The 26,729-nt window shown below is 52.1% G+C and overlaps 9 protein-coding genes across 9 annotated transcripts; 6 read left to right on the forward strand and 3 right to left on the reverse strand.

Moving 5' to 3' along the window:
- Nucleotides 1-554: 554 nt before the first annotated feature.
- GT037_005090 (dss1 sem1 domain-containing protein) lies at nt 555-932 on the forward strand (the record flags this gene model as incomplete). The annotated part of the gene is made up of 3 exons (XM_038930137.1): nt 555-699; nt 753-855; nt 905-932. The coding sequence occupies 3 exons, from the start codon at nt 555-557 to the stop codon at nt 930-932; spliced, it is 276 nt and encodes a 91-aa protein (XP_038787087.1).
- A 245-nt stretch (nt 933-1,177) lies between these two features.
- Nucleotides 1,178-2,545, reverse strand: GT037_005091 (phosphoglycerate kinase; the record flags this gene model as incomplete). Its single annotated transcript, XM_038930138.1, has 3 exons — nt 1,178-1,944; nt 1,997-2,417; nt 2,480-2,545. The coding sequence occupies 3 exons, from the start codon at nt 2,543-2,545 to the stop codon at nt 1,178-1,180; spliced, it is 1,254 nt and encodes a 417-aa protein (XP_038787088.1).
- A 751-nt stretch (nt 2,546-3,296) lies between these two features.
- On the reverse strand, nt 3,297-6,777 carry GT037_005092 (uncharacterized protein; the record flags this gene model as incomplete). The annotated part of the gene is made up of 8 exons (XM_038930139.1): nt 3,297-3,371; nt 3,420-3,938; nt 4,085-4,201; nt 4,252-4,328; nt 4,932-5,053; nt 5,106-6,216; nt 6,265-6,531; nt 6,591-6,777. The coding sequence occupies 8 exons, from the start codon at nt 6,775-6,777 to the stop codon at nt 3,297-3,299; spliced, it is 2,475 nt and encodes an 824-aa protein (XP_038787089.1).
- A 169-nt stretch (nt 6,778-6,946) lies between these two features.
- GT037_005093 (u1 snrnp-associated protein usp104) lies at nt 6,947-9,353 on the forward strand (the record flags this gene model as incomplete). Its single annotated transcript, XM_038930140.1, has 2 exons — nt 6,947-9,163; nt 9,219-9,353. The coding sequence occupies 2 exons, from the start codon at nt 6,947-6,949 to the stop codon at nt 9,351-9,353; spliced, it is 2,352 nt and encodes a 783-aa protein (XP_038787090.1).
- An 841-nt stretch (nt 9,354-10,194) lies between these two features.
- Nucleotides 10,195-11,688, forward strand: GT037_005094 (short-chain specific acyl-dehydrogenase mitochondrial precursor; the record flags this gene model as incomplete). Its single annotated transcript, XM_038930141.1, has 4 exons — nt 10,195-10,524; nt 10,581-11,065; nt 11,120-11,493; nt 11,546-11,688. The coding sequence occupies 4 exons, from the start codon at nt 10,195-10,197 to the stop codon at nt 11,686-11,688; spliced, it is 1,332 nt and encodes a 443-aa protein (XP_038787091.1).
- A 2,847-nt stretch (nt 11,689-14,535) lies between these two features.
- Nucleotides 14,536-17,647, forward strand: GT037_005095 (cutinase transcription factor 1 alpha; the record flags this gene model as incomplete). The annotated part of the gene is made up of 4 exons (XM_038930142.1): nt 14,536-14,780; nt 15,023-15,198; nt 15,249-15,757; nt 15,932-17,647. The coding sequence occupies 4 exons, from the start codon at nt 14,536-14,538 to the stop codon at nt 17,645-17,647; spliced, it is 2,646 nt and encodes an 881-aa protein (XP_038787092.1).
- A 693-nt stretch (nt 17,648-18,340) lies between these two features.
- GT037_005096 (fad nad-binding domain-containing protein) lies at nt 18,341-20,397 on the reverse strand (the record flags this gene model as incomplete). The annotated part of the gene is made up of 3 exons (XM_038930143.1): nt 18,341-18,801; nt 18,874-20,081; nt 20,189-20,397. The coding sequence occupies 3 exons, from the start codon at nt 20,395-20,397 to the stop codon at nt 18,341-18,343; spliced, it is 1,878 nt and encodes a 625-aa protein (XP_038787093.1).
- A 793-nt stretch (nt 20,398-21,190) lies between these two features.
- Nucleotides 21,191-22,427, forward strand: GT037_005097 (rna polymerase ii transcription factor b subunit 4; the record flags this gene model as incomplete). The annotated part of the gene is made up of 3 exons (XM_038930144.1): nt 21,191-21,215; nt 21,287-22,183; nt 22,237-22,427. 3 exons carry the CDS (start codon nt 21,191-21,193, stop codon nt 22,425-22,427), a joined length of 1,113 nt encoding a protein of 370 aa, XP_038787094.1.
- Nucleotides 22,428-24,805: 2,378 nt separating this feature from the next.
- Nucleotides 24,806-26,583, forward strand: GT037_005098 (ammonium transporter-like protein; the record flags this gene model as incomplete). The annotated part of the gene is made up of 5 exons (XM_038930145.1): nt 24,806-24,919; nt 24,992-25,056; nt 25,120-25,374; nt 25,424-26,098; nt 26,157-26,583. 5 exons carry the CDS (start codon nt 24,806-24,808, stop codon nt 26,581-26,583), a joined length of 1,536 nt encoding a protein of 511 aa, XP_038787095.1.
- Nucleotides 26,584-26,729: the final 146 nt, after the last annotated feature.

Raw genomic sequence — 26,729 nt, forward strand, 5'->3', positions numbered from 1 at the left:
AGCTGGAGGTGGGGCAGGATTCACCAGAGAAACCAGATGAGGAAAAAAAAGAGGGTGAAAAGAAGGATGGAAGGAAAAGAAGCAGTGTATTCAAACAGACTACGCAGAGCGGATACCCCAGCTAAGACGCTGAGCGCGTGTCTAGAAACCTACTAAAGCCAACCAGACGGGATGTGCTTACAGCTTCGTCCGGCCACTCGGAGCTAAAGTACGAGTACGTCATGTTCATCGTCCGGAACTTATCCTACAGTCCACTCCGCCGCGCGTTGAAACGAGTGAATACGGTATACGACGGTGACAACGAAACATCCAAATCCACCAGATGGAACTTTCTCGGAGCCAAGCAGCGACATGTGAGAGTCGGTACCCCGCGAATCCAGTTTCCATGAGTGCCACGTGATGTCGCGCGCTAAGCCTTGCGGACAATCGCCGCCTCCTCCGCTGTTGGAGCCGCATCACACAGCTCACCAAAGCACAACATCGCGTCATCCTCCACCAGCCCATCTGAACAAATCCACAACACGTCTTCCGACCGCATCTTCTAGACCGCCACAATGTCCGGCTCAGCACAAGGCAGCAACGACATGAAGAAGGCCGTAGTCAACGACTCCAAGAACGGCGAGCAACCGCTGGCGCCCGAGAAGAAGCCCGCAACACAACTGGAGGAGGACGACGAGTTTGAGGACTTTCCTGTAGAGGGTATGTTGTGCGTGGGGTCAAAGAGGATGGGTGTCACGCTGACAAGCTTACAGACTGGACTGAGGAGGAGACACAGATCCCCAATGGCAACACACATCTTTGGGAAGAGAGCTGGGATGACGATGACACAAACGACGACTTTGCGGTTCAGCTGAGGTAAGAGGAACCCCATGTATGATACAAAGCTAGGACTAACAACTCATAGGGAGGAGCTTAAAAAGCTGGGCAAATGAGCGATCCGATACGAGCAGACACGACGACCTTATCAACAAATGAGCTTCTGGTTCGCTCATGATACTTGCATGAATGGGCAGGCGGCTCCATGAGAGCTCTCTAAACATCTCGCCCGTGGGGTATAGGGTGGAGATGCGGTATCTCTATATTGAACCAAAAAGAGCTATAGCTACACACAATCATAACTTCGAAGATATACCTTCCCTGATCTTGAGCCACCATTCACTTCTTTTGAGTGAGTGGTTTACTTACTTGACAGGGCAGAAACACCGGGCAGATCCTTGCCCTCGAGCAGTTCGAGCGACGCACCACCACCGGTCGAGACGTGAGACAGCTTGTCTTCTACGCCGTACTTGGCAGCAACAGTGGCTGTGTCACCACCACCGATGATGACAATCTTGCCGCTCTGTGCAGCATCAACCGCAGCATCGAGTGTCGCCTTGGTACCCTTGGCAAACTTGTCAAACTCGAACACACCGGCGGGTCCATTCCAGAGAATGGTCTTTGCCTCATCAATGGCCTCCTTGTACAGCTTGATTGACTTGTCTCCGCAGTCGAGACCCATCCAGCCGTCTGGGATACCGTCCTTGTCCTCAGCGTAGCCAGTGTTAGCGTTCTTGTCGAACTTGTCGGCGGTGATGTAGTCAACAGGTAAGACAATCTTGACGTTGTTCTTCTTCGCCTTCTCAACAAGGTCCTTGACGGTCTTGCTGCCAGCCTCATCGAACAAGCTGTCACCAATGTTGACGCCCTCGAGTGTCTTCTTGAAGGTGAATGACATGCCTCCGCAGATGATGAGACTGTTGACCTTTCCGAGCAGGTTGTCAATCAGCTGAATCTTGTCGGAGACCTTGGCACCACCAAGAATGGCGAGGAAGGGTCGCTTGGGCTCCTCGAGCGCTTGCGCAAAGTAGTCGAGCTCCTTCTTGACGAGGAAGCCAGATGCCTTTTGTGGGAGGTCGACACCGACCATGGAGCTGTGTGCGCGGTGGGCGGTACCGAAAGCATCGTCTATGTTTCGTCAGTTCTGTACATCTACTGACCATATTATGGATCCACTCACTGATGTAGATGTCACCAAGAGCAGTCAGGCCCTTCCTGAACTCTTCGACCTTGCTCTTGTCAACCTTCTGCTTCTTGCCCTCGTCGTCCTTGTAGCTGCCCTCCTCCTCGGCGTGGAAGCGCAGGTTCTCCAGAAGGATGACCTGACCGTCCTTGGCGCTGTTGACAGTGTCCTCGACCGACTTGCCGACGCAGTCGTCTGTGAAAGTTACGCTCTTGCCGAGCAGCTTCTCAAGCTCGGGAACAACCGGCTTGAGACTGTACTTGGCGTTTGGCTTTCCGTCTGGGCGACCAAGATGCGACATGAGGATGACAGCCTTTGCGCCATTGTCAATTGCGTATTTGATTGTGGGAAGAGCGCCGACGATGCGCTGGTTGTTGGTGATGTTCTTGTCGCCGTCTAGGGGTACATTGAAGTCGACCTTGACCAAGCAATTAGATTTGCAACCTCGCGTATGACATAAAGCATTGAATATATACATACTCGGATAAGGACGCGCTTGCCCTTGAGGTCGACGTCGGCGATTGACAGCTTGTTGGAAAGAGACATGGTGGGTGTATGGTAGTACTGTGATGGTGTGAGTTCAAAGAAGCTATGAATGTAGACTGGTCTATCAAGGTATACGAAAGCCAGTTATATATCTCAGGTAAAGGTGAACTTACGTCAAGAAGTTGAAGGAGAGAAGATGAAGCGTGGGTGGTTTCAATGTTTGTTGTCGAGCTTCAGATCGTCATGGGCAGGCTTGGTGGGGTGTAGCGGGGCAATCCACAGGTTCCTCCCATCTGCATGCAAAGCTTCTTGCTCCCACTCCTTATCGAACCACAAAAAAGCAAGCTGACGTGACCAGACTAACAAAATTAGCTGATACAAAACACTTTTTGCTGCCCGCGCGTCCTGGCGCTTCACGAAGTGGGCGGCCAAGGTCCATATCTTCCCGCGGCCGAGAGTCCTCAGTCGCGTTAGGGTACGTAGCTACACGAATCTTCCCACGTCTCTGCGCCTCTTAGATCATGTCTCCCCTCACGAAGAGACTCGGTGAGATGCCTTTCGTGAACATGTGCACGGTAAGAGACGTTTACGTGTAAAGACGGCTCTTCATTCTGATCAAATTCGAGGCTGTACATAATGACTTTGACCCGTAGCAAAAGTAAACTACCCTGACGCCGTGCAAATGCCCAACCAAACATGCTAACGCGCGAGAAACTCAAGGGGAATCACCCGATGCAATCATGACCTGACCTGGCCCTGTGTGTGCGTATGATATTTATACATGGGACTTTGTTCGCATAACCGGATGGCCTTAAGCGGCATCATCAGCCGAATTGGTCAGGGAAAGGTAAGCTGTCCAAGCGATACCGACGGTCGACACGAACGGCTGGCGTAAGTTAGTCGCTATCGTTATGACGTGGGGTGGAATACTTACAATCTGGAACTGAATAGGCATGATACGGAAATTGATCAGCTGTACAGCCGGCCAGACCATGTAGTTGGCTTGAAGCGCAGGCACATAGACATCTTGGAACTTGCGCTGCACCGCACGCTTACCACCACCCTCGGCAACTGTCATGAAGGTGAAGAAGGCAGCCAGACCCGCTGGAGCAAACAAAAATTGATCGAAAGCTACGCGCTTCAATGCAGGCAACCAAGCCGCACCCTTTGACACGGGGAAAGTCCTGGACAAGAAGCCAAACCACCTGTGTTGGATCGGCGACATGAGGAAACCGTAGGACATGAATCTGGTGGTTCGCTCGAAGTCGAAAGGCGGTGGAAGCAGCTTCGAATCGGGGATAAGATCGTTGTCGTTGAACGGGTTCCGTCTGTCAAGCTCGTGAATCTCAATAGCCAAAAAGTCATCCTTGCCCGGTCCACCCTTCTTGCGCACTGCGCGCTCTCGCACTGCAGTCAGTGTCTGAGCTACTGTGTCCGCGATACCACCCAACACCTGCAAATGGCGTTAGCCTTCCTGTCTCGTCACATCTGAAGATACGTCGGGTCCGACGCCGATGTCGCAGTATCCGATGCGGTGATGGCGCGACAACGGCTCGCGATAGCCATGGTATTGTGTTCATGTAAAGAGGTAGCACGTACGGCGTTGGTGATCATCGTGGTCAAAACTGGGCGCGCCGCATAGTACTGGTTGTACTTGCGCGTGAGCAAACTGACTGCAGCCATCTGTAGAAGAAATACTATCGAGTGCAGCAGTGGCTGGTAATAAATTAGTCGGCCATCAGATAGTATCAAGACAAGTAGCTCACAATCTTCCCGTAAATCCAGCGACTGTTCAGCTGGTAAAGCAGTCTGTGTCTGGTGCTGTTCATGTTTAGTATGGGTCCTGTGAAAAGCTCTAGGTGTAGCGTTGCTCCAAGATCGCGATGACGTTGATGAAACGTAGCCGCGAGGTCCGTGTGCGGCTATAAGTGGTCCTATCTCTTGAGGCTCTAATGCGCGATAAGGGCTGGGAGCAGACGAGAATGCTATCGTGATCGGAAGAACAGTTTGTAGGAAAGTGTCGCAGGAGCAGGCGCAGTCGTCGCCTAGGGTCCAAATGCGGAGGTGCTGGGAACAGTGGCGAGAGTTTCACGGGCCGGCACCAATGACGGGTTTCAGACATCAACTGGCATCAGCCTAGTTCCGCGCGGCTACGGGCGCGTACCATGAACTATGCTCGAAATGAAGATGTGAGCCCGAGCCATCTTGCATTTTCTTGCTGGTCATGCTCGATGATAGCACCTATACTTTGGTATGCATAGCGTCTGCTGAGTTCCATACTGGTTCTTGGCGCCACAGCATAGTCCAGGTAGCTATGAGCATTGCGCAACACAAAGATCGATAGTAGCATATTGTATTTATTGCACGCCTCAACGACCGAATGATAGTCTCAGCTACGACCTAACCCGACGCTATGGAGCCACAGCGACAACACTCGGTAACTCACGAATATCAACGGCTTCATTGGTAACCAGATCGACGACTCGTATAGACTCGACAGACAAGACGCCTGCAGAGAGTGCAAGAAATTTGAGATCAGCTGTATAGCAAGAACCAGGCGACAGTTGTCTACGCACGTTAGCATATCTGATCCAGGATAGCCTTGCTTATCGAAACTCACCCCAGACGAATGTCCGTTGTCAAGCAAATCAACTCGGCTGTCTCTGTCCTTCCGCTCTTTTGCTTTGCGTACACAACATTCTCGTCGACTACGGCTGTACCGAGAAGCTCTTTTCGCTCTGTTCGAGGTCCACCTACAGAGGATGTGGATGGATGTGATTTGTGCCTCCCCATATCATGAGACCTTTTCGCGATAACAAGAACAGCTAGTCTTCGTGTTTTGTCGGATCGGTTGACAATGAACACATCCCATGTGAAGATCTCGCCAACCTGGACACTGGACGGCCCAGACACTGTCAGAGTAACATTAACGTCGTTCTTCGAAGCATCCTGTTCGGGTTGGTCTTGAGCGTCTTGAGCGACAAGTGCGTCGGGGTTGACTGCGTTTGTACTCTGTATTGTAGAGATACTCTGCCGGTGAATGGCCTTGGTCAAGCTGAGCGTCTGTTCGGACGCAAAGTCAATGGGCGTCTTCCATTCGATAGCAATATCCGGATGACATTGATCAGACATTGTAACATTGGCCTCAACATTCAATGTCAAGTAATGACCCTTGCTCCCAAGTGCTGGTGTCCCGTCAGTACCCAATTCAGGCCAGATCTTGTACAAGAAGGTCAGTTGGTCACCAGGCTTGTGACTCGTTGTAGTATCCAGCTCGTCGTTCAGCTCTTTGACCTTGCCTCTATGCAGAGCCAAGTTGACTTTCTTGATCCTGACATCGTAAGTTGCGAATTGAGCGACCTCCAGGTCCAAAGAGGCCATCAACGACAAGTCACTTAATGATGCCTGGATCCTCGAATACCTCATCCTCCAAATCAATGGTGGAAGTACACGAAACAATGGTCTTTGACCGTTTCGGATTGGTCGAGCCATTTCTTTTGCAGCAGGAGCACTCGGCGTGACCTTGCTTATACGCATTGCCGAGAGTCTTGGATGAACACCAACAAGAGCAGGATCGCTCTCAAAGGCCTGAAGCAGGTTCAGAGGCGTGGGTGTACGGCTTGGGAGATATTCATCCTCCGATGCGTCCTTTTGAGGTTTTTCTGTAGGCTTGAAGGAGGCTGTGGGCTGGAAACACACTGCAGGCTTATGATATCTGCCCTGAGGTCGAGCTGCTCCATGTCAGACACGGTGCTGGGAAGACAGGTTGGCTTGCTCACCTATGAAAACGTCCACCTTCCAGACAACATAAGTATGAGCGCTGTCTCCCTCGCCATGATTGATGACTGTAGGCTCATCTCTATGGTTGATGGTACCAGAGAAGATGACTTCCTTGGGGGGCGTAGCTTTCGTATCTTGGTCAGACGGAGGTACCGTGCTGAAGGCAAAGGCTTCGACACTGATGACCAGTCTCGCAAGATACGACTTCAAAGTCGCTTCTTCTAATAGTGGCGTTTGGAAAACAACATATACAGCTAAGAGTTCATCTAAAAGCCTGTGCATGAGTAAGAGACATGCTGATCTTGTTGGCTTGGCTGAGACGTACCGAGGAGCAGCACATGTCGTTGTGCTAAGAAGGGCAATATGGAGCCGTTGTCATCTGGTGCACCATCCCAAGAGTCGATCTCGTTCTTGATATCAACGTCGGAACTAGCGGGCACAATGGCTTCCAGTACTGAGCTCTCGGCAAACTCGAGGCTCCTGCGGGGCGACGCTTCCTCAGCCTCTGCCATGGTTGGCTGCAAGATTGTCGAGGTAGACGGGAGGGCGAAGGTGCACGTGAATGCGGTGCCTGAGCTACAGTAGGGGACTGTCCGTGCGCTAAGAAGTTGCACAACTTGTTCGCATGCGAGCTTCACCAGTCTACCAATCAACCACGCGCCATCTCCAACAACCGTCGCAATGAACGGCCCCCCATTCGCGCCCCCGGCTCCCGTCTGGTCGAGTGCGAAAGCAGCAGATGGCAGAGAGTACTACTACAATAGGCTCACCCAGCAGACGACGTGGGAGAAGCCGGACGAGCTCAAGGACGATGTAGAGCGCGCCCTCCCTGGCACCGGCTGGGCGGCACACATGTCAAACGGCAGACGATACTACGTCAAGACTGGCACGACAGAGACGACGTGGGAGATTCCCGAGCCTGTCCAGAAGAAGATGGACGAATACAACCAGAATCAGCAGAATCAGCGCCCTCCCCCTTCAGGTCCTGCCGGATGGCCAGCGGGCCCAGCCTCGGGCGCGCCTGCCTATGACAACAGGCGCGAACGCGACGAGTACCGCCCCGACCGACACGATCGCCGTGATGACCGCGACCGTGACCGCGAGCGCGACCGCCGCGATGATCGCGAGGCTGGCTTTGGCGGCGACCGGCCCAACATCAGCTTCACAACGGGAACCGAGCACCTCCAATTCTCAACCCCACAAGACGCCGAGGCTGCCTTCATGAAGGTGCTCAAGCAGATGAAAGTGCAGCCTGACTGGACCTGGCTGCAGGCTGTGCGCGCCGGTATCCATGACCCCAACTGGCGCGCCATCCCTGAGCCGGAGAAGCGTGAGGAGGCCTTCAAGAAGTACTGCGAAGACTTGCGCGCCCAGGAGAAGCACAAGGAGCAGGACCGCCAGGCCAAGCTACGGTCCGACTTTACCGCCATGTTGCGCTCGCATCCTGAGATCAAGTACTACACGCGCTGGAAGACTGCTCTGCCCATCATCGAGGAGGAAACCATCTTCCGCTCTGCCAAAGACGATGCTGAGCGCAGGGCTCTGTTTGAGGAATACATCATCTCTCTGAAGAAGGCGCATGAGGACGACGAGGCAGAGAGCAGGCGATCCGCTCTCGACCAAATCATGGGTCTGCTGCAGGGCTTGGATCTGGAGCCGTTTACGCGCTGGCAGGCAGCTGAGGAGAAACTGGAACAGAACCACGAGTTCAACAGCGACAAGTTCGAGACTCTGACTCGAATCGACGTTCTGAACCAATTCGAGAAGCACATCAGGCAGCTCCAGCGCGAACACAACGACAAGGTTCAAGCCGAGCGACGCAAGAAGCACCGTGTCGAGCGCAAGAACCGCGATGCGTTCCTCGAGCTCCTAGACGATCTCAGGAAAAGTGGTTTGCTCCGCGCCGGTACCAAATGGAAGGACATTCACGATACGATCCAGGACGACCCGCGCTACACGGCTATGCTTGGACAGAGTGGATCATCGCCGCTTGATCTATTCCGCGATGCCCTGGAGGAAGAAGAGGGCAAGTTCCGCACCCTGCGCCGAAGAGCGCTTGATGTGCTGGAGCAACAACGCTTCGAGGTTACCACAGCGACCCCTGTGGAAGAGTTCCTTAACATTATGCGAAAAGATCCTCGCACCGCTGATATTGACGAACAGTCCATGCATAGCATCTACAACTACGTCCTTGCTAAGGTCAAGAAGCGCGAGGAGGAAGAACGTCGAGACGAGGAATATATTGAGCGCTCAGCTGTGGACAAACTTCGGTCTGTGATCAAGCACCTTGATCCACCAGTGTCTCTGTCAGACACCTGGGAAGTGGTACGTCCCCGCGTTGAAAAGACAGACGAGTATCGCGCACTGAAATCAGATACCCTCCGCGAGTCGGCTTTCGATAAATTCATGTTCCGCTTGAAGGAGAAGGAGAGCGATCGCAGGGATCGAAGTAGACGCGATGATCGCGACCGTGATAGGGACAGGCGCGACCGAGATCGTGAGTATCGCAATGGGCATTCTGATTCTCATCGTCGTCATCGTACGCGAACTCGCTCACCTGAACATGATCCGTACGCTGCAGAGCGCCGTCGTGCGGTGCAGGACAGGGAGGCGCGCTACAGGAACAACGACAGCACAGGCTTATCTCCTCCCCGACGTCGTGAGCGTCGAGACGACGATCGCTACGAGCGCTCCCGTCGCAGCCCCGGCGGTGATCATTATGGGCTTGAGCGTCGCGAGCGTGAAGTCGAGCGCGAGCGATCCTACGTTAGCAGGGCCGACCCTCGTGAGGCCACCGTTAGTCTGCTAGATTATGGCGACAGCGGTGGTCGCACCTCGTCGACTCGACGCCGTCGGGAAAGCGACGAGAGCTCTTCGAAGCGTGATCGTGAGACCAAGGTACGCAAAACTACGCCCCACGCACATCCATAGTACGAGACTGATTTTGTCACAGCGTGCCCGCTACTCTCCACGCGCCGCCGATCGTAAGTCGAAGACTCCCATCCCCGATTCCGTCGCCCTCAAGAAGGAAGAAGAAGAACGTGCTATCCGCAGTGGAAGTGAGGAGGGTGAAATCGAGGAAGATTAGGAGTCTTCCCTCGTACACCGTTCTCGCAGGAAACAGGAGATACTCATTAATCGACTCGAAGCAGTCTAGTACTGTAACTACTTGTAAGTAAGTTGCGGTACTTTCTTTCTCTGCAATATGTGAATTCTCGGTTGCGTTGCCACTGCGACGTCAACTCGACGATATGTATCATAGTCCCTTCGTAGACAGTGCCTACCGAAAAAGTAACTAAATACCAACATTTTCTATTATGTTTAAAATTGCAATGGGCTTCATGTCCGTGATGGCGCAAGCAGTGTGAACTTGATTTGAGGTGAAAACATGAGTGATGCAGGTGACATGGCATTCAAATATTTCATATCAAGGTTCAATGAATGGATCATACGAGCTATTATGGGATTCCAAAACGGATAGGATCTTCTCTGGCAAGAATTGAAGGAGCTGTGATACTCGTTTGAGAGAGCACACCTTCTCGCGGTGTACGTAAACCGTACCTAGGTGTTCAGGTACCTTGAATGTGCTCACAATGTTCTACCTTCTTAATATGTCGACACAGAACACGACCGATAAATCCAGAGTACGCTTTTGTCTCTGATTGTAAATGCTTACAATTACTAGCCCAAGTAATATGGCTTTGCGCCACAATCAGCTGTCGGTACATGACATGCCAAAAGCGTGTAATCCTGGCCAACCTCGGCTCACATGAAGCTACCCCGGACTCCACTTCTCCTCCTCAGGCGTAGTTGGCGCCATCTATATACTGGGCACAACACCACCTGCATCATGTAGCCTACCCGCAGCAGAGCTCAGTCGCTCAGACTTACCACTTTACCCCCAGTTTGGCCGATTGACCCATGCCAACATGTCTTCCACCGCCTTCGTCCCGTTTTCCGAACCGCCCTACATCGTCGGCTTACCATCCCCATACTACAAAGAGACACATCTGAGATGGCAGAAAGCGTGTCGCGAGTTTGTGGACAAGCACATGCTTGAGAAGTCACTAGAATGGGACACAAATGAAACTGTCCCTGAGCATGTCTTTGAGACCTTCGCGAAAGCAGGCATGCTAATACCTACGCTGCCAGCACCTCTCCCAGTAGAATGGTTGAAGAAGCTGGGCATCCACGACATCCTTGGTGTGGTGAAGGTTGATGAATGGGATTACATCCATACTATGATCTATGCTGATGAGGTATGGAGGCTCGGCTTCGCCAATACTTGGTTCAGGCGTAACTAACAATGTATCAGATGGCACGAACTGGACTTGCAGGACCCTCTGGATCCCTCACAACAGGCATGTCCTTCGGCGTCCCGCCCATCATCAAATATGGCAACAAGCAGCTACAAGAGCGCTTCCTCCCAGAACTCCTTACCGGCAAGAAGCGAACCTGCATTGCCATCACCGAGCCCGAAGCCGGATCAGACGTCGCGAACATCACAACGACCGCTACGAAGACACTTGATGGAAGACACTATATCATCAATGGAACCAAGAAGTGGATCACCAATGGAATCTGGTCAGACTATTCTTCTATGGCTGTAAGAACCGGTGGCCCTGGACCAACAGGTCTGTCTATGTTGGTTGTGCCTTTGAAAGGATACCCAGGAGTCAACATGCGTCGCCTGAAGGTTGGAGGCCAAGTGAGCGCAGGCACAACTTTCATCGAATTGGACGATGTCAAAGTACCAGTCGAGAATCTTATTGGAGAAGAGGGAATGGGCATGAAGTACATGTAAGATTGTTCTAGGGCTCAAGAAGTATTGCTGGCTGACGTCCAATTTCACAGCATGACAAACTTCAACCACGAACGGCTCACAATTGCCATTGGTGCAACCCGTCAAGCGCGTGTCGCCCTGTCCGCCGCTATGGAGTACGTTCTCAAGCGCGAAGCCTTCGGAAAACCGCTCGTCGATCAACCCGTCGTACGTCACCGCCTGGCGAAAGCCGGCGCTCTTTTGGAGTCTCAGTGGGCTTGGGTCGAGCAGTTCGTATACCAGATGGTACACCTACCAAAAGCAACAGCGGATATCGAACTAGGTGGATTGACCGCTATGGTCAAAGCACAAAGTGGTATCGTACTGAACGAATGCGCACAAACGGCGCAACTGCTATTTGGCGGAAATGGATACACAAAGAGTGGGCAGGGAGAGTTGGTTGAGAGTAAGTATACCGACCACTCGGGCATCATCGGCAGTGACTAACATGCTCACAGGGATCTACCGCGAGGTACCAGGCGTACGGATACCCGGTGGTTCGGAAGACGTAATGCTGGACTTGGGTGTGAGGCAGCTTGTGAAGAATTTCAAGAACAAGACCAAGGCGATGGAGAGACCCAAGGGTTCTTCGAAGCTATAAAGACAGAGCATTCTAGAGGTGTACCTGAAGGTTACAATCTTTGCAAATACCGACTTGGACATTGGCTATTGCCAGCTTCCTTACAAAAGCATTGTGATATCATGCTCTGAACATAGCCCATATTTATATCGGCAGGTCCTGTGTTCGCAACAACACATCTTCATACCGGGGGCATCTCACCGCAATTCACAGCTTGGAAATAGTCTTTGTCCTGTGTTCGTCATTCGGTGTTTATTCGGCTTGCTCCGAGTATTCTTTTCGTGGCTTTTGTAATTTGACTCAATACCATGTAGATCACGATGCTCCAGCTTCAGGTGCCTAACACATGACTCTGGTTACTGAGCTTCAATAGTGGATGCGAACTAAGACACAGGTTAAATCAAAACTTGGATATTTTCCAATTGATACTTCAAATTGCCTCCTCCTGATGATCACAATGCTACAGCGCTAGAGAAATGACAAAAGTGGAAATGTCTGCAGTCATGCTTCAATCGATGTTACCAAACAGCTTTGAGCTGATGGTGATGCATGGAACATAGTGGCTGCTGGGAAAGGTCGTCTCTCAAGATTTGCGTTAAGTTGACCATTTCCCTGTGTTTGCACACTTCCTGGGAGTGTGTCGGGCTATGGGAGAGCTATTGCGTCAGTCGTTGAGAGCGATAGTGTGCAAACCATGGTAAATCGTGGATATCTCATTCGACATGGACCTAGTATGGTTGGACAAATACGGGTGTGTAGATACCGTACAACCTCACAGTTCAAGCGAGATAATTCTGACGCTGTACCTTTCACATCTTGTTTTATTTTATTTTCCTGTCTAACGGTCGCGTACAGACATACAAACTTCGATTCGATATATGCAGCCACTTGACTAGTCGTAGCACCGATGATGCGCCGATTCAAGGATCTTCACTCCAGATTCACAAGGTGGAGCGCAAAGCTTATCCGGTGGTGAGCGTCCCGCAGGGTTAGTAGCACAACGTTGCATAGCCTCTCTGATTGCATGAAATTGCGCTTTTCCAGATGTTCGGGCGGAAAAATATTCCGCGTCCGTTTCCGTCCCAACGCCCGAAAGCTCGTACGAGTTTCATCCTAAGGCAGCCCTCGAAATGATGAATACACCAAGTCGGAGTCGGAGCGTGAAGACGAAATCCCCCTGGTGCCTAGATGCCTTGTCCTTGCGGGTGGTTGGACAAGGTTGATGTCGGCCGCAAGCCCCACACACAGGCTACGTACCCATACAGCGTACTACGAGTCGCAAGATGGTAATCATGATCTCTGACTCTGCAACGATGACACGGTCAGTATTCCGGGGTACATGCAGGTGACCTTGAGCCTCAATCATCGGAGGACGGTCAAGGACCAGACCGCGTCGCGCGATGGCCATTTTCCCTGCAGATCGTGTCGCGTGGAACCGCTAAAATGGTTGCGTTAGACATGCAAATCCAAGGCTTGACATGGCCCTCGCCATATGTCATTGTTACAGAAGAAACGACCGGTGCAATGCCCCAGATGTTTGAGTAATCCGGAAGGCCTCTCAGGTACCGACGGGTAAGGACGGACTGCGGCCGCGGATGCTCGATCACGATCGCTGATGCAGAGAAAAAAATGTGCGGGAGGTGCATGAGGTTGCCGAGCGTCTAGGGGCAATCTGGAAGGATGGAACGTCTGCACCACTACAGATTGGTGGTTGCGTTCTCACTGCCACATGCAACGGCATGGCGTTGTCCGAGACTTCACCGAGAGGGGAAAGCGTGTGTTCCCCGCAATTTTGGCTGCACGCCAGAGATCAACCTCCAGGCGTTCGCTAACTCGTCCATTTTGACGTTACCGCGACCACACAGTTGGAAAAGAGCCTTTGCTCCGAGCGCCGACTGCATGAACTCGCTCAGCCTCTTACGATTCTCGTTCACGTCATCCAGGGCAACCTTCCGTCCGCACGCCGCGTAGAGCAACTGTCGCTGGAGAGCGGTCAGCCAGCTCTCATCAGGTCGCAACAGACGGCAAGCACCGTGCCCGCTAAGGTTGACGATGCAGATTTTATTGGGGTCTGCGTCGGGGCAATGGACCTGTCCGTACGATTGGCAAAAAGCCGCAAACATATTTGGACGCCTATGTGTCCTCACGTGCACCCGAGACGGCTAGCACTTCGGCTATAGAATCCAGAGCTGTCTGGCTTGGTCATGGCCTTCCGCTCATACACTCCAATCGCGCCGTCGCTGGGATATTCATTTCCGCACTCTACAGCGATGATCCTACGCCAGGCTCGTCTTTGTGGGACTCTACGTGAATCGAATGTGCCGGAGACCCCACAACTTTCATGACTCGAGTTCCTGTCAGTGATTTGGGTACTCGCGTGCCAAACGTCTGTGACAGTCAGCGCGAGCGTGTTCTTGGCGGTCACAAGCTGTAGGGCAGAGTCGGCTTTGAGCGAATCCAAGAACCGCGGCATCTTGCCCGTGCACAAGGAATGGACAGGCAGCTGACGTTGCCAAACGCGATTGTATCCAGGAGCGGCCTTTGTCCCGATGACATCCGAGGGGTATCGGCGTCTTAGGTGCCAAGGATAAAGCGCCGACCAGCCGCATCTGGGGGACTGGGGTACTAACTAACGATCCCCAGTGGGGACGGGGCGGCGTCATGAGCGTTAAAACGCACCAGGTGAAGCGCGGCTTGTCTGCGTGTCCTAGCACACGACTAGCCCTGGTATGCAATCCACTCTCGCGAATTATGGTCTTTATAATCCTCGGGCGCCCCCAGACCCCTCGCGTGTGGTAGGAGTTCTCAACGCTATTTGCAACCCATTGTGCTTCCAACTCAGACACCAGACATCAATACCTTGTCACCATGTCTGATTATTCTGCATCCCCGTCCGACCACCACAACGAAATCCAAGCACCGAAACGAAAAGCCACCCAGGCCGGCCTTGATGGACATGCAACCGGACGTTCGGTAAAGAGGAGGGCTTCCAAAGCTTGTCAATGCTGTCGAGCTCGCAAAGTGCGATGCAATGTTACAGAGCACGGCGCTCCTTGCACAAATTGCCGACTCGACGAAGTCGACTGCATTGTGTCAGAGAGCAGGCGCAAAAAGTTAGTTCCACATTTCCGTGCAATATCCGGCGTCTCCACAAGTAAATCGCACTGTTGTTTGATCAACGGTTTTCGATATGGCATGTTCCATCCAGTGTCGTCATGCAACATCGGCTGGGGACTCGGTACTTTTGGCCTGGCCACTTGGACAGCGTTGCACCTATGGCAGTTGCCGAGAGCATTTGAGCCAATGGCAGCCAATGCACTTACTCCAAATGTGCGACTCGTACTAACAGTTGCAGGAAATGGAGCAAAGATGAGGAACAAACTACGGAAAACACAAGCGTAACAGCAACTGCCACACGCAAGATCGCGTCGCGTGATGCGCTCGACGGCGCTCAAAACCTAAATCGATCTTCGTCGCGAGGGTCACATGAGGCGGAATCGAGACGAGACGAGCATGTACCACATTCCATATGTATGTCTGTTGAATCACTTCGTCTCTGTCCTGGACTAATTGCGATACAGACCAAAGCCATGGCCATCGTATTAATTCTGTCGCGAGCATTTCGGATATCCAACGCCGTCTTTCCATCACTTCGCAGATCAATGGCCTACCTACACTACCATTTTCGCCGTTTTCCAACGAACCGCGAGCACCCTTTTTTGGAAGTTTACCACAAAAACCCGCTCCCGGCGAGTTGCCTCGATTCATCAAACCTCTTCCGGCCAAAATCGGACCTGATGAGATTGCGTATCTGGAGAAGAAAGGCGCACTGTCTGTACCAAAGGGGAATCTTCGCGGCGAAATGCTCCGAGCATACGTTGAATTCGTTCATCCGTACATGCCCCTTTTGGATCTGCATGACTTCTTGTCAATGATCGACAAAAGAGATGGCAGCAAAGGAAAAGTTAGCTTGATCCTGTTCCAGGCCGTCATGTTTGCCGGATCGGCGTTTGTTGACATGGAATACTTGCGTACCGCTGGCTACGCTACTCGAAAAGACGCGCGCAAGGACTTTTTCCAAAAGACTAGAGTAAGTTGTAACCCCTTCTCGGAAGACTTGGCAAATCGCGTTCGGCCGACCGATCCCAAACATGATCGGAGCATTTCGGACATACCGATATTCCGTGCACATGCCAACATGTGAAGATTGACGGGCGTACGATGGACCGATAGCATGTGAACATCAAACTAACTATACCACCAGATCCTCTACGATTTTGATTACGAGTCCGATCGTGTGTCACTTGTTCAAGCACTCTTGTTGCTGACGTACTACTACGAGACTCCCGATGACCAGAAAGACACCTGGCATTGGATGGGCGTCGCAACGTCCGTTGCCCACACTATCGGGCTGCACCGCAACCCAGATAATACCAACCTGGACAGCAAACGCGTCAAGCTCTGGAAGCGAATATGGTGGTCAACATATATGCGTGACCGACTCATTGCACTTGGCATGCGACGACCGACAAGGATAAAGACCGAGGACTTCGATGTGCCTATGCTGACGTTGGATGATTTCGAGATTGCACCTCTTCCGGAATCGATCACTTGCCTACCAGCTGACTGCCGCATTGCACGAGACGTGGATGCGCAGCGGCAGCTAGCTATCATGTGCATTGAGAAGGCTCGACTGTGTCTGTGCATTTCCCATGTGCTATCAAAGCAATACTGCGTATTGAACAACAACCACGGACTTCAGAATGACCGTACAACCATGATGTTGCTTCCGAAGAAACTGGATCCCGAGACTAGTGAGGTCAAGGCTTGCGATGAAGAACTGCAGAAATGGGTGTCGGAACTTCCGGAAGAGGCCAAGTATACAGACACGCCCAGCGGTGAGGCAGCAATTGATCTTGCAAGGTCGCTGCTGCACATGGTCTTCTTCACTACGCTGTCTGCCCTACATCGGCCCCAGGTTTTACCAAACTCACAAGGCGGTCCAGCAAGCGCCCCAACGAAGGAGAACGTCGAATCTGAACTCCTAGATGTTTCTCGCCGAAATGTTCGTCGTGCAGCTTCAGCTATCACATCGATTGCGCAGCGTCTGGATGTAGGCGGTCTCGTTAAGTACCTGCCAACAACGGGTGTCACAGTTCTTCTGCCTGCAATCATTATTCACCTACTTGACATCAAGGCGCCAGAAGAGGAGACTCGTCGGTCATCTCTACGTGGCTTCTGCCAGTGCATGGCTGTCATGGGCAAGCTGCGAGATCTCTACGCTGCTGCCGATTACTCCGTGGCTTTCTTAGAAGCCGCCATTCGCAAAGCAGGTATCCATGTTGCTCCTGTGGCAGCTGCTCAAGCTGTGCCAATGCCCAAGCCTTCACCCGTAACGACCGTAGAAGATCTTGTAGATGCCGGAAGACGACTCGATATGGCCAACACAACGACAACTGCAACGCAAAATGTACGGCCCTCAACGTTGACTCCGCCGCCAGACCACGGCACCACTAACATGCTCGCTTTGGAAAAGCAGCACAATCAGCCCAATGTTACAGATGAGGAAGTCGCTCGCCGCCTCGAGACTTTCCTTGCATCTACCCCGCCAGATTCTGATCATGAGCACATGCCCAGTATCACTATTGCCGAAGAGTCACACCTGGCTGACGTCACGGCTCCTGCATCGAACTCCCAGACAAACGACAACATAAACTCTATGAATTTCAACAAATGGAGCACGATGGACCTTGCAGCGAATCCGTTTACCAACAACATCAACCATCACCAGGATGATGAGATGCTTTTCTCTAGCTTGCCGCTGAACAACGAATTCGACGACGGTGACTTTGATCAGTTGCTCAATCTGGATGCAGTTGGCGAGGCGTTCAATTTCGACGACTCAGCACTGGACAGCAACATGGGCCTTGGAGACGTAGACTGGCTTGGTGCTGGTAATGACCTGACAGCAGAGGCATGAGAGGAGTAGCTCGATCACCGAGCACGATGTCACGATTTTCTCTTGTATAACGGAAAAGTTCTTCTATGGGATTTCTTTGGATCTGCGGCATTTTTCTTTGCGAAGATATCCATTTCCTTGTCATGTTCTTCTGTGTACGCCTTTTGTTCAGATGGTGACAAAGGGGGTGTGAATGTAATAGGAAAGGCACGTTTGTTGGCGACGACGAAGAACGTGGCTTACAGAATACGCTGTTCAGCACGACGATATGAATTGAACCACGATATTGCACTGTGCATAGCTCTTCACACTCACATTTTGATAAATGTGCCTAATGCAACAAGCATACCACAACTTTAGAATCGACACAGTCTAGCCCGGTCCAGTCCACCGTTAGTTAGTGATCGGATGTGGCACACTAAAATCGCCCGTCGGAAGAGAACTATTTGCGCTCCCGTGGAGCTGGACCCCGAGATACAGTGGTACGAAGCGGAGTCGGCAGATGTCAAATTCCGGGATAGAACATATGACGTTATGCAGTCAACACGATGCAGCATACACCAGTCATTATACCAAAATAGCTTGCCTGCTGTCGAGTGAGTGGACAAATACACACAGTGTTGCTTGATTTGACGTGTCCAGAGGAGACAATACCTATTAGATACACCATTACTATATCCCATGTCCGAATCATGAATACCCTCAATTATACTTTCAAGCCAAAAGAGTCTTCCTTATCGTTTCCCAAACATCCATAACATTCCTCAAAGATCCCTGCACCGCACCTCTCAGTAGTCCCTTGACATCCTCCAAACCCAACCCACTCTGCCTAAACCTCCACGCTCCACCGATTGCAAGCACGAGCGCGAGCGTCCTGACCACCCTTCGCGCCCTCATCCTCGCAATACCCTTGCTTGTGTACTCGATGTTCCAGTCGTTCCACCTTGGGAAGGTGCATCTCCGCCAGAAGTCGATTTGCGTATACGGGTAGACGGTGGAATTCCAACCATTGCCTGTAACGTACCAGCTTGAGCAGCCACTCTGCCATACGGTATTCTTGAGTGCACGCTGCATTTCAGACGTATAGGCAACCTCGGCGGAGTGCTTGACGTCGATGGTGCGGGCTTCGTTTGTGAGGAGGAGGCGGATGAAGTTTAGGGAATAATTCACCATATCTGGAATTTATGTTAGTATTCATCTCCAGAGCAGCTGGATGGTGTATGCTAGTAAAGAGGGATAAGACTCACTCTCACTGGCCATGACAACGCTAGAATGCCCAGTTGCTGTGTTGGGTCCGAAGATCATCATGAAGTTTGGGAAACCATCGACAGCCGTGCCTTGGTAGGCTTGGGCGCCTCCTCGATCTTCCATTACTTGTACTAGATCTTTTCCATCTTTGCCAATGACTTTGAGAGGATGGAGCCATCGTGTTGTGTCGAAGCCGTTTGCCAGAACAATGACATCTGCGGGTATCTCTCGCTCTGGGTAATCCTCCTTCTTTGCATTGGCTGGGTACGTCGCACCGGGGCCGATGACAACACCATGTTCAGTGACCCTGCTCAGCGGCTGAGTAGTGAGCTCGATTTTCGAATCGTTCAGACTGCGCAGCCACCGCTTGTCGAAGATGCGGCGTTTGCAACCGACCCCGTAGTCTGGCGTCATGATATCCCAGTACTTCTCAGGCACGTGTTTTCGCATGTTCTCGAGCGTCTTTTCTTCGTAGGCCTTTCTTCCTTTCTCGGCATATGGGGTATTGGGGAAAAGCCTAAGGAAGCCGACTTCGGCACCAGCAAAGATAAGGAAACGAAGTAGCTCCTTGAGCCCCGGTACGTTCCTCATAATCTTAGGGCCATTCTTCTCCCACCATTCATCACCACCGGGCGGTGTCGGAGCTGGAACAACCCATGGCGGTGATCTCATGAGCTGAGTGACTGATTTGGCGTTGTACGGCGCATTGGGTAGACGGGGCACGAGTTGAGCGCTGCTGCACCCAGTACCAACAACGACAACGTTCTTGTCTGTGAAATCGACACTTTGATCCCACCTCGCAGAATGGAACATGTTGCCCTTGAAATTTTCAATGCCCTTGATCTCGTCAGGCCAGCCTCTTGGCTCGACTAGACCCCCGACGCAGCTGAGCACAACCTTTGATTTTACAATCTCAGTCTCCGAGTATACTGCATGCTCGCCCTTCTCTCGTGCGATCTTTATGCGCTCCTTGGATGAGAGGTCGCCCATGCCTGCTACCATACGACGGAGAGTGACCTCCCACAACTGTTCGTCTTGTAGCCATCTGCAGCTTTCGATATCTGTGTTGAGCTCAAACTTGTCTGTGATGCGGTAGTTCTCGCATACTTCGTGATAATAGCGTACGATTTCTTTGCCGGGAGGGTGGAACGAGGTCCAGTTCGGGTTTTGAGCGAAGCTAAAAGAGTAGAAGACGGCGGGTACATCACTACATAGCATTAGCCCTGGCCTGTGGAAGATGGGTGTGGCGGCTGAATTTCAAAGGTTTGGTATTACCATGCGCATTGAACGGGCGGATTTCAGGGACTTTCATACCATGCAACACCTGGATAGCGATTTATCCACCAAGTTCCTCCAATGCCTGCTTGACGATCGAATACGCGAAACTGATCGAAGCCAAGTTGCTGCTTCAGTTGACAGGCCATGGCAATGCCAGATGCGCCAGCTCCGACAATAATGACGGGATAGTATGTGTATGCATCTTTCTCATAACCGTTCACTCGTCGTATCGTTTCTGTAATCATATTGGCGATGTTGCAACAGGGGAGCTGGTGAATAGGACAGGGGAGCGTCCGTCCTTGAAGTATGAGACGATGCACAAATGGCTGATGTAGAGTCGACAAGAGGTTCGTTGGAACTAGATTTTAGCCGGGCGCCTTAAGGGGTGACCGAGTCGCTGGAGAGGGACGGATATGTATAAGGTTGCGAGCTGGCGTAACAGCAGGCCTTGGGTAGTGTGACATGTCGACGACTAACAGTGGGCTCTCTCCTGAGCCTCGGTAGTTTGCCATAATAGCTCAGGTGAGGTCACTTAATGACTGGCACAACGGCAAGCTCGCAGCAAATGCTGAATCAGGCAATTCGACGTCTCCACGATTTAGTTCCGACTACGGTAAACTCGAGTTCCGTCTCTTTCTGTAAGGTTGCATTGGCAAATTGTCAGCATAGACTTGCATTGACCCTTGGCCACCTAAGCAGTAATGTATTCGAGTCATGGAAGGTAAAGGTGTTTGATTTTTCTATGCATATTCCGAGGTAGGCAGCATGGCAACTCGCGCCAGAGACGAGTGGGAAGTCGTGTTGTTTATACACAGTAAGGCCGAGAATGGGTTGGATGCCCAGTGCAGCGCGCTCACGTGGGAACGCGGCTGGCGCACGGGCACATTGTATTAGGCGGTCGCGAAGTTGACCTCATTGACTGAACAGGCAACACGTCCAAGCTCGAGAGAAGGACGCACTCGCCATTTCGAGGCATGCACATGATTTGAACAGCGAGTCGTCTTCTCCGTGCTGTAGGGAGAAACACATGTCGGCACAATGAATACCATTGATGGTTCCGACCGTCACGTCAAGACAGAAGAAGGCATGGGACCACGACTGCTCAACTGGCACAATGACAACTGACTTTCGCAGCCCCGCCGCCGTCACTGCTTGCCATCGTCCTCGACACCAATCCACACGCGTGGGCCCATCTGTCCTCTACCCTCTCACTCTCTGCCGCCCTAGCCAACATCCTCGTCTTCATCAACGCCCACCTCGCATCGGGAAACGGAAACGAAGTTGCCGTGATAGCTTCCCATTCGCACAAGACGACCTTTCTGTACCCCACGCCCACCGACCCCCAGCCACAGTCGCGGCGCGGCGACACAAACGGCCATGTTCAGACGAATGGCCATGCAAAGGACAAGGAACACCACATGGCAGAGAGTGCCAACAAGTACCGGCCATTCGCTGTCGTAGAGAGCGCAATCCTACGTAACTTCGCCAAGTTGCTCAACGAGACAAAAGAGAGCCACCTGGAAGCAACGCCTACAACACTCATAGGCGGTGCTCTCTCCATGGCTCTCACTCACATCAACAAACAGACCATCCTCCATGCTCCCACGGCCGCATCCGCCGACAGTACCGCTCTTGCAGCACTCGCCGACTCTGAAAATACACACATCGACCGCGTTCCCCTCACTTCTCGCATCCTCATCGTCTCTGTATCCGGCGACCTTGCCAATCAGTACATACCCGTCATGAACTCTATATTCGCCGCACAACGAAAGCGGATACCCGTAGATATACTGAAACTGGCTGGCGACACTGTGCTATTGCAGCAAGCGAGCGATGCCACTGGAGGCGTATACATGAAACCCGACCGTCCAGAAGGTCTTCTACAGTATCTGATGATGGCATTCCTACCCGATGTAACAGCACGAACAAGCTTGATAGTCCCTAGCGCTGGCGGTGTCGATTTCCGTGCAGCATGTTTCTGCCACAGGAACGTCGTCGATATCGGCTTTGTCTGCAGTGTGTGCTTGAGCAGTAAGCTGAACCACACCTATTCCCCCACTCAACCGAATGCTAACTGCAAACAGTCTTCTGTAACCCACATCTTCCTGACAACCTCTGCATGACTTGCGGCTCCTACCTATCTCTACGCAGTGCTGTCATGAACCCGCCGGCGCTGATACCACGGAAAAAGAAGAAGAAGAAGAAAGCCGGTACTGACCCTGCAACACCAGGGGCAAATACTCCGGTAGGATCTGGCACTCCTCTTCACGCTTGAGATATCACCCGCGGATCTCGAAGCTCCTACATCAGATCTCATGATATACCGCGGTTTACCTTTCTCGGACATGTGTGCATATCTACTACAGTCCCTCGGCTCGTGGCGCAGGCTGGTTCAACCGAACGACGCAAATTTGCCCACGTTATGAAGAATGTGGAGACTATGACGGCAAGGCGTAATGAGCCACTAAAACGGCTGTACGACCCCCTTCCCCTTCGGATCGGAAACCCTGGCAGCATAATTTCTTCTCCGAGTCTACGCAAGCAGCCATGCAGTAGTACGCGCACATGTGGTCACATACAGGAACGGTCTCTCGGCGCTGTGTCCGACTGCTACGGCCCGCATCGCTTCTGCTGCCGTCGACACGGACGTGTCAACAACAATGCGTGCAACAGGAGCGTTCTAGTGATCACTGAGCCTTCCAGAGCGTCGGCCGAGCCGACAATATGGATAGAACTTTTGGCAACGGAGAGAGTCGGTGGAATCAGACAGGAGAACAATTCAAGATCAAGGGATGGAAACATCTCCGAGACAGTGCTTAGAGAAGTTCCTCGAATCACAACTCGTGAAGCCCCATTTGACAGCCTTGTGTCCATATCTCAACAGTCTCAGCCTATTCTCCTTGTCACTCACGTACCAATAGCCGTAATGTCGGTGCTTCTAGCCAGATCGCGTCCATGCCAACTGTCATGTAGAAATACTCATGTCAAACACATAGATAGGGCAGTGGCAGGGTCCGAATCTTCAGGCTAAGCATCGTTCTCACATGTACCTAGCTGCGGCATCGATCGGTGAGTCTCAGGGATAGCGGCAACTGGCGCAAACAAAAGCAACATAGATCAATGCAGGACAAACGATTGCGGTAGACGAGGCGAACAGTGTATCCAGCGCTATGGTGTGATGCTATTCTAGACGCGAACAGAAACATGGTGAGATGACGCCAGGGGTGAGGATCCCCGTTGGACCTGCATGGCGCATCTGAAGGTTGTTGGAGGCGGCTGCGGAGGAGTCGCGGGATGTGGGCAGAGTGGCCGTCACGGCTCGGCGTGGGATAGGAAAACGGCGACAGAGATAAGGGATCTCGAGGCCATTTCCGACGGCATCCGGGGGGAGGGGGGGCCAAGTTTGATCGACTTTCAAGTATAGCACTTACAAACTCTAACAGAGTGATCACACCACAAGACACGAGCTCAAGACCCCAAGATTCCCTATACAGTACTTGGGAATGACAGGCTGCATGGTGTCTCTAATGGCCATATCTACGCTAAGCACGCACCTTGCCAAATACGGGCTCGCTCGGCACCCGAAGATGTTAAGCCAGGGATGGCCTGGACTTGTTCTCAAACTCCAAGTATCCGGCGTAGCCTATCAGCCGCTCTCACGTTATCACTACCCTTGCTCCTACTCTTCTCCCAAGCTGTGAACAATGTTTTCGAATCATTTCGCTGATAGCGATTGAGCTGTGCTGAGGGGGCTCGATCGACGTATTGCCTGATGCGACTTCAGGGCTCCCATGGAGGCTAGTTGCCATCACAAGGCGAAGCGAACGAGTGATCACGTCGATCCAAAAGAGATACAGAGTCACAGAGCAGCCAAAGACTATCAAGACTGCTCCACTACATGGTGGAACCAAAAATGTGATCGCAGCCAGGCCTTGCGGCAACCCATCGTAGTGTCATCCCACATGTGTGGTTCGACAGCCGCAACAGGCTCAGCGCCGCGCCCCAAGTGTGGGCGGTACCCTGCAGTTTGGCATTTTGCTTAGCGACGGACTCGTAGTCGGACATTGGCTGACATGGCCTGGGTCCATTGCCTCTCATCCCGTCACCAGCTATCAAACACCCCACTGCCGTGGCGTTCGTGCATTCGGGAGAGGGGGATGTTCATGCCTGTTTGCTGGGAGATTATCAAAGCGGCATCGCCTATCCTGTAGCGGAAGCGATGAAGCTTTGATGCTCTTTCCTACGCTCAGCCTCCATATAGCTACCACAGACCCCTCGGTTGAGGTGTTGGTTCGTGAGCTTGTCAATCAAGCGACTCGCCTATCCTTATACTTAGCAACGCGTTTGCACATGCTCCTTATTTGACCGTTCCCAGCGGCGACCTTTTTTATTTTTTTGCTTGTTCAGTATTGGGGCGGACGCCAAGGGTCAACTGCAGACTTGGAGATCCCTGAACGTGTAGCGACCGACCAATCTTCACTTTCCCATCCGCCTGCACGCAATCCCTTCTCTCTCTCTACGACTCTCTAGAGTCCACATAATTACCTCGCATCTTTTCGGATTTGTAGCCAGGAACCGCGCATTGCCGATACATGACACATTCGAGTCCAACAAACATTTAATCGAAAGAGCGACGACCCGGGAAACGACAGGATGGATCCAGTATCTTCGGGCTTGGACCCCACACTCCCTCTGGAGACGTTTGGTAATACCACAGATCCCACGGGAGGCGATTCGAGGTTATACAATCTCAATGTCTTTTACAATGTGAGTCTGGCTACCAGAGACGGAACCGTAAGGTTTTAGTGGTAACGCGGGGCTAATGCCATGTTTCTCTAGCCCGGCGATATCGCTTGGATGATCACATCAACCGCCCTCGTGCTTCTTATGATACCGGGTGTAGGGTCAGTAATCCGACTCCACTTTGAAACTTTACAACCATGTACATGGGCCTAACGGAATTGCAGCTTCTTCTATTCCGGACTGGCACGAAGGAAGTCGGCGCTATCGCTACTATGGCTGTCTGTCATGGCGACTGCAGTCGTCTCTTTCCAATGGTTCTTCTGGGGTTACTCTCTAGCCTTTTCGCACAAGGCTGGAAAGTATATTGGTGCGCTGGATAACTTTGGCCTGATGAATGTGCTGGGTGCTCCTTCGGTGGGAAGCCCGCGTATTCCTGATCTCATGTTCTGTGTCTACCAGGGCATGTTTGCTGCTATCACGTATGTTTATCACACTTTGGCCCTCAAAACCTATGCTAATTGTAAACAGCGTTGCACTTGCCGTTGGAGCTGTTGCCGAGCGAGGACGCATGCTACCTTGCATCATCTACATGTTTGTCTGGACGACTATCATCTACGACCCCATTGCATGCTGGACCTGGAACTCATCTGGATGGGTCTTCCAAATGGGTGGCTTGGACTTTGCTGGCGGAACACCGGTTCACATTGCATCCGGATGTGCTGCCCTCGCCTACTCTTACATGCTTGGAAAGCGAAGTGGTCACGGTACCCAGGAACTCAACTACCGTCCCCACAACGTCACGCACATTGTTATCGGTACTGTATTCCTCTGGGTGGGGTGGTTCGGCTTCAACGCTGGTTCGGCTCTGTCTGCTAACCTACGCGCTATCATGGCTGCTGTATGCACCAATCTTGCTGCCTGTGTTGGTGGTATCACCTGGTGCCTAGTTGACTATCGTTTGGAACGCAAGTGGTCCACAGTTGGCTTCTGCTCCGGTGTTATCGCCGGTCTTGTCTGCATCACCCCTGGTTCTGGATATGTCCCTGCCTGGGCTGCTGTTGTTTTCGGTGTATGTGGTGGTGTTGCTTGCAACTACGCGACGAAGCTCAAGTATTTCCTCCGTTGCGATGATGCCCTCGATATCTTTGCTGTCCATGGCGTTGGTGGCTTCATCGGAAACATCCTCACTGCGTTTTTTGCTGCGTAAGTCATACACGACAATTTTCATTAATGAAAATTCGCGTTACTAACCATTATGCAGTGACTACATTGCGCATCTTGATGGTTACACTGTTATCGACGGTGGTTGGCTCAACCACCATTGGGTGCAACTTGGCTATCAACTTGCCGATTCTTTCACCGGCGGCGCCTACTCCTTCCTCGGGACCTGTCTTATCCTCGGAGCTCTTGACTTTGTTGGCAGATTCATCCCTGCCTTTAGGCTTCGTGCGACGGAAGAGGAAGAAGCTGCTGGTATTGATGACGTCGAGATTGGCGAGTTCGCGTACGACTACGTCGAGCTCACCCGTGAGGTCAAGATCCCTGATGACGACATCATCGACGAGGGCATGTCAACGCATTCGCTCGAAGGTCACGGCGCTGGCATGGCCATGACGAGCCACCACGAGAAGAACCAAGACTCTGTTGATTCGGCCAACCAGCTCGCTGAATGGGCACATCGTGCGTAAGAAGCTTGTAGCTTATATTTCAGTTTTTTTTCTCTCGCACCATATATCGCTTTATACCAATTTGTTTCAATAAAGTCTAGGCAAGCTTGACGCTCTGTACGTGTGTACGTAAGTGGTTATCGACGATGTAAATGATGGGATCAGAC

Source organism: Alternaria burnsii, assembly GCF_013036055.1.
Source record: "Alternaria burnsii strain CBS107.38 chromosome Unknown 740, whole genome shotgun sequence".
Taxonomy (NCBI): Eukaryota; Fungi; Ascomycota; class Dothideomycetes; order Pleosporales; family Pleosporaceae; genus Alternaria; species Alternaria burnsii.